The 15,282-nt window shown below is 45.8% G+C and overlaps 2 protein-coding genes across 9 annotated transcripts in view; one reads left to right on the top strand and one right to left on the bottom strand.

The window, feature by feature from the left end:
* The window catches only part of aspm (assembly factor for spindle microtubules), a 62,533-nt gene that overhangs the window by 39,093 nt on the left and 8,158 nt on the right, over nt 1-15,282 (bottom strand). For 2 of the 6 annotated variants that reach the window (XM_061824271.1, XM_061824270.1), the window contains exons 2-3: nt 6,421-6,564; nt 517-1,981 (exon numbers count right to left, since the gene is read on the bottom strand). In XM_061824271.1, coding sequence (XP_061680255.1) covers nt 517-1,900 — 1,384 coding nt within the window. In that variant the 5' untranslated portion in view covers nt 1,901-1,981; nt 6,421-6,564. Of the gene's footprint in view, nt 1-516; nt 1,982-6,420; nt 6,565-7,510; nt 7,896-15,282 lie in introns of those variants that run through there. The other 4 variants (XM_061824272.1, XM_061824268.1, XM_061824269.1 and 1 more) reach the window with 4 other exon arrangements.
* The window catches only part of depdc1a (DEP domain containing 1a), a 23,595-nt gene continuing 22,567 nt past the window's right edge, over nt 14,255-15,282 (top strand). For 2 of the 3 annotated variants that reach the window (XM_061824274.1, XM_061824275.1), the window contains exons 1-2: nt 14,255-14,502; nt 14,895-15,160. In XM_061824274.1, the coding sequence (XP_061680258.1) occupies nt 14,455-14,502; nt 14,895-15,160 (314 nt within the window). In that variant the 5' untranslated portion in view covers nt 14,255-14,454. The remainder of the gene's footprint in view (nt 14,503-14,894; nt 15,161-15,282) is intronic. The other variant, XM_061824273.1, reaches the window with a different exon arrangement.

The raw sequence follows: 15,282 nt of genomic DNA, 5'->3' as shown, positions 1-15,282 counted from the left end.
TGCTCATGATCCCAAACATACAGTACAAGCCTGGTCCACTCACATTGGCTGCTACCCTCTGACAACTCAAAGGAGGAAATATTATGGTAGCGGTTTGCATGGACAGCAGCCTAATTAACTCAGGTGTGTATCAGGAGTCCAAGTTGTGACGCAGACAAAATACAATAAACACTTGTGATTAAACATTCAACTGTTCCTTTTTTGTCTCATATTGATATTTTGGCCACACATATTTTTGGTCTTATTTAAAAAAAAAAAAAAAAAAAAAAAAAAAAAAATCTACTTTTGGAAGTGAATGTAAATCAAATATTCCAAGTAACAAATAGTTTAACCAACAGGTAAATAATCTTGTATTTTTTTCTTTTATATTCAATTCAAATGAAGCTGGGTTATGCAGTCAGATTTATGCACATTAAAAAGTAGCAATGAACGAACCACTCATTAATTTGTACTTTCTTTGAATGTTTACAAATCAGTACATTCAGTCATCATTTCACGTATGAGAATGTAAACTACCTTTTGAGTTGACCGACAGCTTCTGTGACATACTTCTCTCCCGTATTGACGTTGGCTCAGTTTTCCAAGACACCATTTTGGTCTTTTTGACTGGCTCAATTTTACCGCCGCCGATCCTCATGGCACTTCTCAAATACTCTTCACTCTTCCTCTTTCTGTTCTTTGTCGCCATTTGAACGGGAAATAGATCCTCGTAGGCGGACACCTTTGCTGGGACAAGCTGAGGAAAAATAGTTTCCTCAAATGGCTTAGATTGTTGATGGTTTCTTGTGTTCCTGCAGTGAAGTGGAGAAGACTGGTCAATGGGTAATGGGGAGGAGATTGTGGATGTCATGGAAGGGAACATGAGAGGTGGGGAAGAGACTGAGAGGGTGGCACTCCAGTGAGCTCGGGGTGGAGGAGAGCTTCCATGTAAATTAATGGGCCTTTGAGAATCAGCAAGTCTTGGTTTCTCATTAAATTTTTGGACAGTTTTGCTGTCACCAAACAGTGAATCAGCTCCCTTGGGGAACCTTGTGTCTGGTTCTATGACAGGGATATGGGGGGTGCAGGGACCAGACTCACTCTGGCTGTTGACCTCTGATAACTCTGGCGTTTTATTCATGAGTCGCCGTCTAGACTTTCTTATTTTTCGTCCACTTTCATAATTTGTCACTGGTGCTTTATTTTTTATCACTGTGGCACAGTTATAAGGCATTATTTTAGAACTAGTCGTTTCAGCCCCAAGCACATCTACCTTTTTGCTAACAAAGAAAGTAAGTCTGGAATCAGTGGTCTCAGACAGTTGTGGACTTTCAGGGTGTGCTTTGAAACAGTCATGATCATCACTTTTAAATTCCAGGGAATCGGAAAACCCATAACTGGAACTGGTGTCTTGAGAACTGCAGTTGATAAGGCCAATATCAGCATTAATAAGTGTTAGTGCATCAGTCAAAGACATCACTGGTCCTCTGGACAAAGTCTTAGAGCTCACAGGAGATGTACGTTGCACAGGCTGAATGTGAGGCATGAACTTTTTTAACATCTCTGGTGTCCCGATAGGTGACAGTGTCTTATTCAGCATTTTGGTGATCTCTTTGTTTTCAATCTTCCCCACCAAAGAACCTGAACTACCTCTCATCTCTGTCTCCTGTGTGACAACCACAAGAGAAGAGCACCTCTGAACATGGAGCACATTCTCCTGGCACATCAAAGGGCATTGGTTTGGAATTGGATTTAAAGCATTTTGCTGCTCAGATTTCAAAAGGTGATCATGAAGGAGACTGTGCTCCCTACCGCTGCTCGTTTTTTTATCGTTGAGTGAAGAAAGAGGACTGCGGAGTTTATCCCGTTTGTTCTGTGGCTTCTTGGACACGTGTTCTCTTTTAATAGGAGCAGTCTTCATCAGGGTTGCTGTCTTTTTTACCCTGTAAGGAGATCCTTTTTCACCTCCTCTCTTGTTTTTGATGGCATCCCATAAGATCCTCTAAAATCCAAGAATACAATACAGAATTAAGCATCACTACTGTCACAATCAGGTAAAATCTGAATAGATTGGTTAAGAGAAACATTTTCTGACAGAAGCAAGTAAGTGATGCAACAGATCTTGTTTAGACCTCGAATTAACTCCTCTGTTGACTGTATAAAGTCACATAACTAATTTGCTCAAATTGCTTCAAAATGTAATACATTAATCCCACACAATAACCAAACAACAAGACTACATCAATCTGATGGACATGATTGCTAAACTAATAATTTGTATTTTATCCTGACCAGCTTTAATGTCATAATTCAAGAATCAATGATGGCATTGCTCAGCAGATATTTACTCCATGCTGCTGTCATGTACAGTATATTTAAATCCAAAATCTACTTTACAGTAGCGATTTTGCATGTTCTCCTTTGAAATCATGGAGCGGTCTGAAATTTTCACATTTGGTACATGTTCACTGTGATAGATATATATATATATATATATATACACACACACACACACACACACACGCAGGCACGGGGAGAACCTGCAAACTCCACACAGGCGGGATCGAATCCGGGACCTCAGAACTGTGAGGCCAAAGTTTTCCAGCAGCTCCACCGTGCCGCCTATAATTGTTTTTTTTTTTTTTTTTTTTTTCCCCCCTTTCAGCTGGTCCCGTTAGGGGGTCGCCACAGCGAAACGCTCATATTTGTTTGGCATAGTTTTTACGCCTGATGCCCTTCCTGACGCAAGACTTCTCGGGGAGTGGAGGCGCGCACGCACGCACGCACGCACGCACACACTGATACATACTTTTAAAGTGCCACTGACACACAAAATGTGATTTTTGTGTCAGTGGCACTTTCAGGACTCAAGTGCACAAGTATATACAGTAAATGAACAGGTCTTTTAAAGTGCCATTGACACCACAAATCACATTTTTAAAATAGGTATTGTTAATGAAACTACAAATAATATTAATCACTTTGATGATAATACCAATTGGAAAAAGTGAGCTGGAAGCATTTTATCAAAAGTGCAAAGTTGCGTAAATCTGAGTCGACACGATGGCATCCCAGCGGAGGTCATATTTGTCTGTGACGTCATGTCCAGACATCATACTGGATCCCTGGCATTGAAAACATACTGTGCCGGACGCAATGACGGGAGAACGAGAGCGATTTTCTGATTTTTCTGACACCCCTTCTGAGACTGAAGCTCTTTTTGAGGAAGAAAATCCTCAGAAGCTAGTGAAACAACCGGGGCCATTTCACCATATCATTTCGCTTTATATTTAGACGATATGCGTCCACTGACACAAGACTTCCCTACAGACACAGACAAGTGGGGCAGCGAGGAGGACGAGGGACCTGATGAAATATTCGAAATGACTGGCCCATAATTGTTCGATTTCAAAACCCTTTCACAAGTCTTGTGCATGTAGTGTACTCAGGAGGACCCGTGCCAGGCAACATAAATATGGATGTTTTTGAAAGGAGTCAAGAGCTTGTTTTCTCTGTTATTGTAGTAATTGATTCTTTACTTTTCTTTCTTACGTACTTTATTACTTACAACCGGGTTGTGTGTGTGTGGGGGGGGGGTGCCCCTTTCTTCTCCCCGCCCCCAGTGTGACCGCAAGCGCCTACCTGACTCCACCCCCACGCCCCCCACACCGCCGCTAACAGCGGGCATCAACATATTGAGCACCACTGACTTACGTACTTTATGAAGTTATGACAGGGGTATTTTGTTACGTTCTGAGAGAAGAACTCTTTGACAAACATTCGCTGGAAATAACATTCTCCTATTTGGAATATTCGTTCGACTTTGACTATATGTCGTTTGGCTAGTTAGCTCATGTTACAGTTACATGCTACTAAACTGTCTTTGTACTTCTATTTTGTTATCGTTTTGTATTGTGTGTGTGTGATTAAATTGTCTTAAAGGCAATTCATTTATTATATTTTGATAGTTTGACCAAGGAGATTTAATCTAAATTCAGATGTAACATACTGTACGCTATAAACAGTGAGGCAAATTAGCCCCCCCACACAATTTTTTTTAATAGCTCTATACACACCTGTCATATGTAACCCACAAAGCTCTTGTCCTCTGCACCTGTGCAATCAATTTTTCACTACGAATCGGGCAGGGTTCATACACAGTCTGACCAAAAAAATTTAAGGGCTTTTTAGGGGCATTCTTAGGGGCTGACACGGAAAAAATTTAGGGCCAACACGAAAAATTTAGGGCCATCGTGGGAAATCAAGAGTAAGGAAAAAAGACTCACCCGATGGTGCCATCAACCGTTCTTGGTTCATCAAATGTTCCAGTACTTCAGTACCTGTGACAGTGATCACCTGTCGCCCCTTGTGGTAGTTCATTGATATGACCATTGTCAACGTCTTCACATAACAGAAAAACAGATTCTAACTACAATTGCAATTATATACACAAATGTCTTCTACTGATGTCTGTTTCAGCACCCCTACTCTAGCTCCTTGAGCCTATCCAGTGCCTCCTCTTTGTTGCTCCAGAGGTGCCAAACCTCAGATTCCTCTTTTCTTCTGCCTTCTCAATAAGCGTTGATATGTCAGTCTCTATTCTGGCTTTTTTGGCTTTGAAGCAGTAGAGATGAAAGATGGGCAGCGATGCCAAATGTAGCCAGGTACAAAGTCTTCCTTTCCCCACAGTGGTAGTTTTTACCAATGTCACTGTCTGGGAACATGACTACAAACACTTTCGAATTATTTTCACAAGATTTGTAACTGTAATGGCTGCAGATCACTTTTAAAGTCCACACGATCTCTGCCTTTAACGAGTCCGTCTTGGATCTGTGTATTGAACTACGTTCATAAAGCCTGACTTCTGGCTGGACAACTGTAGGTGCGCATTAGGGATCGCAACCGGTTACAAATTACCGGTTGTAATCGGGTTTCGTTTTTTTTTTTAAACCCAAAACCGTAATCGGACTTTCGAAATCGATTAAAATTTCCAATCATTTCTTCCGGTTCTCCACATTGCGCTATTTTTTGAACATCATTTCCACTTTTTTCAAGTTTCGCTGTTGGAGTAAAGTTGGACTCAAAAGAACATTCAGTTAAATCAAAGAAACATCAAACATGGCATCGAGGAAACGCTCCAAAGTATGGGAGTAAACTTGTTTTATTGGCAGAGGAACTCTGAACTCGTCACTCCGGAAGAGCAACAACAAAAACAGTCCGTGCGGAACCCGCACCCTAACTCGAGGTCTCGCGGGTGAATTATGTAAACACCACTATGGTACAGTTTTTTTTTTTTTTTTTTTCTACAGTTGTTTGGTTAAAACTGGTTATGAAGTAAAAGTTTTTTTTTGCGATCCCTAGTGCGCATGCACTGCTAGTACCACTGCCTGAAGTTGATGCTTCACTATCTTGATATTTTAGAAACAGATTCAGACCAACGGAAGATGAGTCGCCAAATCAGCGTGTCTCCTGTTTTTCCCGGTGCGACTCCAGCGCTTTGACGCCCATCTTTTCAAGCTGGTAACTCTGCTTGCACAGATGGCAGTAAAACACGTGCCGATCTTTTGGATCTCAACGAACCCAGCTCCCAAACTCCTTACTTTCAACCCAAGCTTCTTGAAAAATTCACTTCCCCGTGATACGAGTTGGATCGATGAAAGAACTACGCTACGTCGTAACGAAGACTAAGTGAAATGCCTACTCACGGAAACAAACAATGGAATATCGACAAGTTGTCAACACGGTGACTTCCGTTGACAATTTCCGGCTGATTTGGACGCCAGACGGAGCGCTATTTTTTTTTTTTTTTTTTTAAATAAAAGATTCATTTATTTTTTGGGGAGAATTTTGGCGGTAGAGGTCCCCCCTTTGATTTTTTTTAAGGCCTTTTTAGGGGCTTGACTGGTTTTTGCGGATTTTAAGGACTTTTAGGAGCCCCTAAATACACCTTCGAAAATTTAACGGTTTTTAGGGCTGCGTGCGAACCCTGTTAGGTCTTTGGGAAGCGTGTGAAAAATGAATCCATCCTCCTGAGTATTCGAGCAAAATCCAGGAACACAACAAGCTGTCATTTTGGTGAAAAAATATGTCACTACCGGCTTCCACTTCAACCCGAAATCAGTCGTTCGATTTTTCATGGCAGGAGATGGGGGGGTGTCGATATACGGCAACATTCTGATATGATGTGAATAAACTGATGATTCCATTCTGCCTGATTTTTGGGGGGGCTGACAACATAAATTCCATGTTTTAGGTGTCAGTGGCACTTTAAATAGACATCTTGTGATAGGAATCAGTTTTTAAACCCGCTGATCGGCCCCAAAAATCATAATTGTGTAAAGTCTACAAGCAATTCTATTATTATCACTACAATGACAAAGAAGTGAACCTCTTTTCTCAATAAATGCAAATGGTGTATTTTATTTGAACAGATATAATTACCTTTTTCTTTTGGGGTACTTCCGCTCTCCCCAGCAAAACAGCCTGGTGCTTGAGGACCCCATTGGCATTTAAGATAATCAGTTCTCTGATTCCACCCTCTTCTGTTGGAGTCCAAGTAACAGTCAGGCTAAATGAGCCCTGGGGCTAAAAGAACATTTGTTTTTTTTTTTTTTCAATCACAGGCCACTTGAAAACGATGAAACAAATTCATATGGTAGAATCATAATTAATAATACTCAAGCTTAACTTTAATAATTGTTACCTTATGTTGAAAATGCCAGAAATACAATGACTGTCCTGTGTATGCTTATTATTGTTGTTGGCACATGTGGGAAGGGATGTAAAGTAGTAGTTTAACGTTGCATTCAGACGAATGGTCGATGGAAAACGAGTAAATTTGGCGAAGCAAACCATATTTAACATAGATTGCATGCTTCTCACGTCGGCAAAGCCTTGTCGAGACACTGCTTACTGTCAAATAACTCTGCTAACATAAACTCTGCTGACATAAAGGGAGTTATAAGTAGGCATGCGTCCTTGCGCCTTTGTGTCTCAAAATAATATTGCTTGTCTGCTGAGGTACCTTACCCGTTCAAAAAAAAAAAAGTATTTACAAGAACTTCTGTTTTGATACACATCGCAAGAATATATGCAACACCAGAATGAAGAGAGGTTGGGGCGAGGTAGTTGAAAGCTCTGCAAGACCCGCTACCTTCTGGTAAAACATTGTACGTACAATTTCCGACTACATAAACTGTGACTAAATCATACCAAAGGCCACAATATAAGGAACACCAACTTAACCACCGGCAGGTCAGATACAAGAGTTCTATCACAATTTTAAAAATTATTTTGTGGGGACGTGGGGGTGAACACCTGTGATTTTGCAGTGCAACTTACAAGCAATAACAAACATATTAATAATACAGCATTCATATTTACAGTTGGGTCCCCCATAAGAAATTAAGTTTTTGGTAAATATTTGGGCCACCAGACTGGAACGTTCAGGTGTAACGTTGAACAAAATGAAAATTTTACAAACCATGGGAGAAGAGTCCGGGAACTTTTCTGAAAGCAAAATAGAACATACCTGAATGGTGAATGTGTTGTTGTTAACAGAAAAGCCTTTGCTTGATGGAATCCTATCAACAGTCACAACGGCCTCTCCCTCCTCGGCTGGATTTTCAATACGCAGAACGGTCGATTTAGAGGTGCCGAGCCTCACTGTCCCAAAAGACACAAAAGGGGCCTTCGAAAACAGGACCAGGCTCAAAATAGCAACATCATTTTCCTTATCGCCATTCCTTGTTGGACTGAATTCCATAACCGCACTGTGAGGTAAAGGGAACGCTATCGTTCCAGACATTTTTTCTTACAAAAGTCGGTACCGTAATTCCAGGTACATTATATCCGTTTGCTGTCTACAAAAGTTGCCACTACAAAACGTTAGCACAGCACAGTTTCGTCACCGCTAGTTTTAAATTCTCCGTGTGTTGAGACAGCCAATGACAAACGAGGAGTTGTCGTCTTCTCTTCCAATAGTCGCCGACTTCTTGTCGAATGCTATCAAATCAAATTCAACTACGTAAACAACCTTCCGCCAATCAGCACTCAACTACGTTTTTAAACGGTCTTGAAACCCCGCCCCCGAGCTCCTCAACTAGAAAATCCATCCAGCCATTATCCAAGTCGTTTATCCAAGTCGTTTATCCTCACAGGGGTCACGGGAAAGCTGGAACATGTCCCAACTCGCGAAAGGCAGACCACACCCTGAAATGGTGGCCACTCAGTCACAGAGCATATGTCGACACCATCACTTAGCGGAAATCGATCCCACGCTGCCCGCACCAAAGGCAAGCGTGTGTACCTCTCCACCATCAGTGACCCTCAACTGGAAAAATAATAATTACAAATATTAACTACTTATGTTTGATTGATATTAATACCTATACACATGTATCCATGACATTCCATCTCCTACTTAGGGTAATATTTTCAAGTATCTTTTTCATCTTTTCTCTAAGGCGCTATATATTTATTTTACCTTAACACTATGGCAGGGAGGAAGGTAGGTAGTTAAAACAAGGCAAACATCTTGCACGAGTAAAAAAAAATTAGCTTTTTCCAGCGTGATTGTTGGTTAAAGTGTGACTCTTCCATAAGTGTGACTGAGTGCGAGAGGAAGAAGGGTGCGTTCTACAGTGATACATGAGCTAATCATATTGCAGCAGCACCTGTCCTGCTACCAGTAATATTGGAGCTCGTGGTGTCATACCTAGAACCCAAGTAGGATTCCTCATAACTTGGTCCAGACCTGCTCAATTTTCTTGCATAGTCCGCACAAAAGTTCCACACTCCCACAACCCTTGTCAGGATAAGCGACTTGGATGGGTAGATGGATGTGTGGAATTGTTCATTGATGAGAATGAGCAACACTATCAAACATGTAGCCCTGTGGTGTTTACATAATTCACCTGCGACCACGAGTTGGGTTGTGGGGTTCCGCACGGACTGTTTTTGTTGTTGCACTTCCGGGGTTAGCCTGTAGTGAGTTCCCTCCGTAATGCAGTTATTCTGTTGATGTCTGCCATTAAAACTAGTTTTGTTTCTGTGTTCGACACTCCACCTCCAACTCTTTTTCTTCGGCGTTACACTGGTGACCCGGACGTCAGTCCCGGCGTTTCCGAGACTGATCCGAACATGGCAACCGCCATCCTCAAATTGCCGGAGTTTTGGGAGACATCCGCGGCAGCGTGTTTCACGCAGACAGAGGCTTGATTCTCCCTCCATGGGATCTCGGAATAATACCGTGCGTTATTACCACGTTGTCTAAGCCCTCGGGAGCTCAACGGCGGCCAGAGCAGTGAGTTTCATCACATCTACCCCAGCCCAAGATAAATATGCTGGGCTCAAGACTCACCTCCTCAAAGTTATCGAGCTTTCAGGGCCAGAACAAGCCCGACGTCTTTTGGATAATAATGGACTGGGGAACAGCAAACCTTCTGAACACATGTAAATGATGGTAAACCTGCTGGGCGCAGAAGAGCCCAATTTCCTCTTCATGGAACTGTTTCTTAGATACATGCCGCCGCATGTTCCGACAGCGCTTGGTAACACTGCTATCACTGAGCCCCGTGCCCTGGCTGAGGAGGCCGACCGTTTCTTCCTGGCCACCCAGCGCTTCTCCCCTGAAGTGGCCCCGGCGCGCAGTTACTCGCCCCCGGGCACGGGGGTCCCATCCAGCAGAGGCCCCATCGACACCGACGGCCGCGCTGGCACAGGCTTGTGCCACTTTCACACCCGTTTTGGCGCGAAAGCGAAGAGGTGCCGCGCCCCTTGCAACTACGACACGTCGGGAAACGCCAAAGCCCGCGCTCCATAGCGGCCGTGAGCGAGCGTGCTAAGAGCCAGCTGCTGTTCCTCAAGGACACCCTTTCCGGGCGCAAATTCCTTTGCGACACCGGCACCCAGAGGAGCGTCCTGACTGCCACTGCAGACGACACCGCTGGCGGGACTCATGGGCCACCGCTACTGTCCACTAAAGGCTCCCCCATCCGCTCTCATGGCATAAAGACTGTGGACTTGTGTTTCGGGAATCAGCGCTTCACATGGGTCTTTGTCACTGCCGATGTCTCGTTCCTCTCCTCGGCGCTGATTTTTTTTTGTGCCCACGGGCTGCTGGTGGATGTTAAAAAGGGCTGTCTAGTGGAGGCACTGACTTTCTTCTCGGTTGCCTGTGTCCGCAATGAGGCGACTTATAGCGGTCTCTCCACTTCACTTTCAGATGGCACCAAGTATCAGCTCCTCCTTGGCGAGTTCCTTGGCTTGACACGGCCCACTTGCTCCTCTGCCACAACTGAACATGGAGTCAAGCACCACATCGAGACCAACAGCCCGCCGATTCAAGCTAGAGCCCGAAGGCTCGACCCCGAGAAGCTAGCAGTCGCTAAGTCTGAGTTTGCCAACATGGAGCGCCTGGGCATCGTCCGCAGCTTGAATAGGCCGTGGGCCTCGCCGCTACACATCATCCCGAAACCGAGTGGTGGGTGGTGACCGTGTGGTGACTACTGCCGCCTTAACGACGCCACTACACCCGACCGTTACCCTGTTCTACACATTCAGGACTTCTCTGCCCACCTGGCAGGCAAAATCCTGTTCTCCAAGGTCGACCTGGTGCGCGGTTATCACCAGGTTCCCGTGCACCCCTCAGACGCTCCCAAGACGGCTGTAATCACATCGTTTGGCCTGTTCGAGTTTCTGAGGATGCCGTTTGGTCTCAAAAACGCGGCCCAATCCTTCCAACGTTTAATGGATTCAGTGCTCAGAGACTTGCCCTTTGTGTTCATCTATTTGGATGACATCCTCGTCGCCAGCTCCTCAGAGGAAGAACATCTGATGCACCTCCAGGACCTCTTTGCGAGACTCAAGCAGCATGGCCTGATCATCAACGCGGTGAAGTGTGTTTTCGGGGTGCCCTCCATCCAGTTCCTTGGGCACCTCACCGACAAGAATGGCGCCGCCTCCTTTTCGGGAAAGGTGGAGGCTATCTCCGCTTTTCCACGACCTCTCTCGGCTCGGGGGCTCCAAGAGTTTCTGGGGATGGTGACTTTCTATCACCGGTTCATCGACCGGGCGGCCCACGCCATGCGCCCGCTGTATGAGGCTCTTAAAGGCAAGCCCCCCAACCAGGACATTGAATGGACGGCCGAGAGGGTGGCCACAAAGGCCGCGCTGAGTCATGCCGCAATGCTGGACCACCCATCCCACGGCGGCCCCATCACTTTCACTACTGACGCATCGGACTACGCCATTGGGCCCGTATTCGAACAGTGGTTCGGCGGCGCATGGCAACCGCTTGCCTTTTTCAGCTGTCAGCTGGTCCCCAGGGAACGCAAATACAGCACATTCGATAGGGAGCTCCTTGGCTTCTGGCTGGCAATCCGCCACTTCCGTTCCCTATTGGAAGGCCGTAAGTTAACGGCGTATGTGGACCATAAACCCCTCACTTTCGCCATGTCCAAGGTGGCCGAGCCGTGGTCCGCCTGCCAGCAACGCCAACTGTCGTTCATCTCAGAGTACACTACAGACATTCAACACATCGTCGGCAAATCCAATGTGGTCGCGGACTGCCTCACCAGGGCGGTCGTCGGGACTGTGCATCTGGGTCTCGACTACTCCCCCATGAGCACAGACCAGGCCTCAGACCACGGGGTGCAGGCCTTCAAGACTTCTGACATGGGTTTGTGCCCGAATTAAGTCGCTGTTGGTGACTCAGGCGACAGGTTGTTGTGCGACCTCTTGGCTGGCCAGCCTCGGCCGCTGGTACCTGCGAATTGGCGGTGGGCTGCTTTCGAGGCGGTCCACAACCTCTCCCACCGTCCGTGAGACTGGTGGCCCAGAAGTTCGTGTGGTGCGGGCTTAAGAAGGATGTGCAGGCCTGGATCGACTCGTGCGTGGCCTGTCAGCGGGCTAAGGTGCATCGCCACACAAAAGCCCACTTAAAGTTCTTCGCTGTCCCTGAGAGGAGGTTCGACCACACCAACGTCGACTTGGTGGGTCCGCTTCCTCACTCGCATGGTTTCACCTACTTGCTCACCATGGTGGACAGGACAACCCGCTGGTCCGAAGTCGTTCCCCTCTCCTCTGCGACGTCGTCGGACGTGGGTTGCGCACTTCAGGACCCCGTCCGACCTTTTCCTCCGACCGTGGCCCTCAGTTTACCTCCGAACTCTGGAACGCAGTCGCTGAGACTTTGGGGGTCAAGCTACACCGCACTCCCGCCTATCACCCCCAGACGAACGGTCTCTGCGAGCGGTTCCACCGCTCCATGAAAGCAGCCCTGCGTGCCAGCTTGACGGACGGCAACTGGTTGGAGAAGCTCCCGTGGGTCATGCTCGGCCTAAGGTGCGCCCCCAAGGAGGACCTGATGTCCTTGTCCGCCAGGTCCCCGGCGAATTCATCCCGGACTCCACGGCTCCTTGGTCTGCAGCCAGGCAATGGTGCTCCCTGCTGGAGGCCGCCAAAGGGTTTGCACCGGCTCCCACGTCGCAACACCTGGACATTGCCCAGCCTTTGGGGTTGGCCCTCCCTCCGCGCCGGGGTCATCCCCCTTTGCCCTGCGCTCCTGCACCTGGGCCCTCAACCCCGCCAGGGCCCTTGTCCCTTGACTCAATGGACAGTGCCGCCCCGCCCCCCTCATCCCCTGCAGTGCACACCCGCTGGGGTCGGGTCATCGTCCCTCCACAGCCCGGGGATTTTGACACTGGATGAATTCTGGGGGGGCTTGGTTGGTGTTTACATAATTCACCTGCGGGACCTCAAGTTGGGTTGTGGGGTTCCGCACGGACTGTTTTTGTTGTTGCACTTCCGGGGTTAGGCTGTAATGAGTTCCCGCCGTAATGCAGTTCGTCTGTTGATCTCTGCCATTAAAACTAGTTTTGTTTCTGTGTTCGACACTCCGCCTCCAACTCCTTTTCTTCGGCGCTACAGCCCGCTCTTTGAAGTGATGACGTGGCATTCACTGCAAGATTGTTTACCTGCAACAGCACAATACTTTGTACTTTCAGCCAATGTCAAGTACAAAGAAAAAGAATGAGTGCTCAAAAAGATGATACAATAAAAGGTTTTCCTTTGTGGCGGCAGTACCATCACGCATGGTTTCATACAATTACTGTATGAGTTACAGTATCTTATGTGAATTAGCCACAATTGTACGTCACAACACCAACTGCGTTTATCAATTAATTACAGAAAATTTCTTTTGATTTGTCATTTGTCACTCTCGTCTGTTTAGAAGCCTGCGCAAACGCTAAAACTAGCATGACAGAGTGTCATGATTCCACCCCAAACTCATAAACTATTTTCCTTCTGACTATTGAGAGATATAACTGTTGCGTTGAGGAACATTTGGCTCAATTCACTGCAGACAGCGCGGGCTCAGGCCTCGTTCGGTGAGGGTGTGAATGTTTTCCACCAGGTAAATTTGAATTGGCTTCAGCTCCCCAGAACTATGAACAGGATTATAACCGTATAGAAAATGAATCATAGATGCAACTTTAGCACAAAGCTGCAATACAATTACAATTCATATTCCTCACTTGGGTCGGGGGCTATTCCAGCTGACTCTGGGTGAGAGGCACGGTACGTATGTGCATATTACAATATAGTCCTCTCACTCTTTGTGTAAATTTAACCCCACAGTGTCTTCCAGTTTCTGAAAGGGAACACAGAATTGAAGTTCAGCTTCAGACCATCAAGTCATCAACCCGTAGTTATGCTTGTTATCGCCACAGATATTCATCCCATCTGCCTATCCTCACAAGGGTCGCGAGAGTGCTGGAGCCTAACCCAGCTAACTTTGGGCAGGACGCAGGGTAGACCCTGAACTGGTTGCTAGCCAATCGCAGAGCACATAACAAACAACGATTTGCACTCAGAATAACACTGGGGGCAATTCATATTCTCCAATTCATGTGTGTTTTTAGGATGTGGGAGGAAACCGGAGTGCTCGGAGAAAACCCACGCTGGCACAGGTAAAAGATGGGTAGAACATGCAAACTCCACACAGGGGGGGCTGGGATTTGAACACTGATCCTCAGAACTGTGAGGCCAACACTTTACAACTGCATCAACATGCAAACTTTATAGTAAACATGGCTATTATTTCTATTGTTATTACGATATACAATGGAAACTTCCACATTTTTGCATACAGTAAGACTTCCTAGATTGTATTTTTTACTTATCTAAAAAAATAAAATGGGAAAGGTCTGGTAAAAAAAAAAAAAAACAACGGAATTTTGGTTTGTTACGTCAAAGGGCAGTGGGTTTACACGTGACTGTGTCGTTGTCCAATCAGGTTGCAGATGCTCCTGGCTCGTAATTTTGAACAGACGGCGAGAAGGGAAGGAAGCTTACTATTGAGGCGACTCAATAACGCTTCTTCTCACACACTCGAAACAGAATTGCTTGGAAATGGATACGTATGATCTGTCGTCCTATTGAAATGACCGGTTGCGTGAATTTTGGATAATCATGAGTTCGCACATCGTCACCCCCGGGCCATACCGAGCTACAAAGCTGGTAAGTCCACGTTGACAAGCAAAGTGTTTGCACCGATACGTTGAATAAGAATTGAAGAGTTACTCAGTCAGTTCTTCCGGAAAATGCGTTTTAGGTCTTACTTAAAGACAAAATATTAATTTGTGTTCCGCCTGGAAGCTCTAGTTGTTGTCAATTAAAGTTTCTGACCACAGTAAACATGCGAAAACACATACGTTATTCCAATTTCACTCTTATTTAAATCCCGTGCTTACGTGTATGGTGTATGGTATTGTGTGTTTTCTTCCTTACCCACAGATCAAAGCAGCCAACACTCTAAACTAAAAATGAACTTACTCAAATTGGAATGACATTGTTTTCTATATAAATCTGGCTCCAAAGTAGCCGTACTAAATTGCCTTGTTTGCTCTTAGTGGAATGAGATAACGCGTCTGTTCCGGGCTGGTATGCCTCTGAAGAAGCACCGGCAGAATTTGAGAAATTACAGTTCCTGCTTCACGGCGCTCGCTGCTGTCGACTGGCTGCACCAAATGCTTTGTAGCAACAGCAACTTTGGCCCTGATGTCTCCAGGCAGCAGACCGTCCAGCTGCTCAAAAAGTTTCTAAAGAACCATGTGATAGAAGACATAAAGGGCCGCTGGGGCACCGAAGATCTGGAGGACAACAACACACTCTACAGGTGATCTTTAATTTCCAGTGAAGAAAATGAGTATTTTTCAGTATTATAACACCCTGTTATATTGCAAGTTCTCCCACTTAGAAATCATGGAGGGGTCTGAAATTTTCATCGTAGGTGCATGT

Source organism: Syngnathoides biaculeatus, chromosome 7, assembly GCF_019802595.1.
Source record: "Syngnathoides biaculeatus isolate LvHL_M chromosome 7, ASM1980259v1, whole genome shotgun sequence".
NCBI classification, from domain to species: domain Eukaryota; kingdom Metazoa; phylum Chordata; class Actinopteri; order Syngnathiformes; family Syngnathidae; genus Syngnathoides; species Syngnathoides biaculeatus.
Note: the sequence above shows the minus strand (reverse complement) of the source record. Positions and strands in the feature narration are given on the sequence as shown.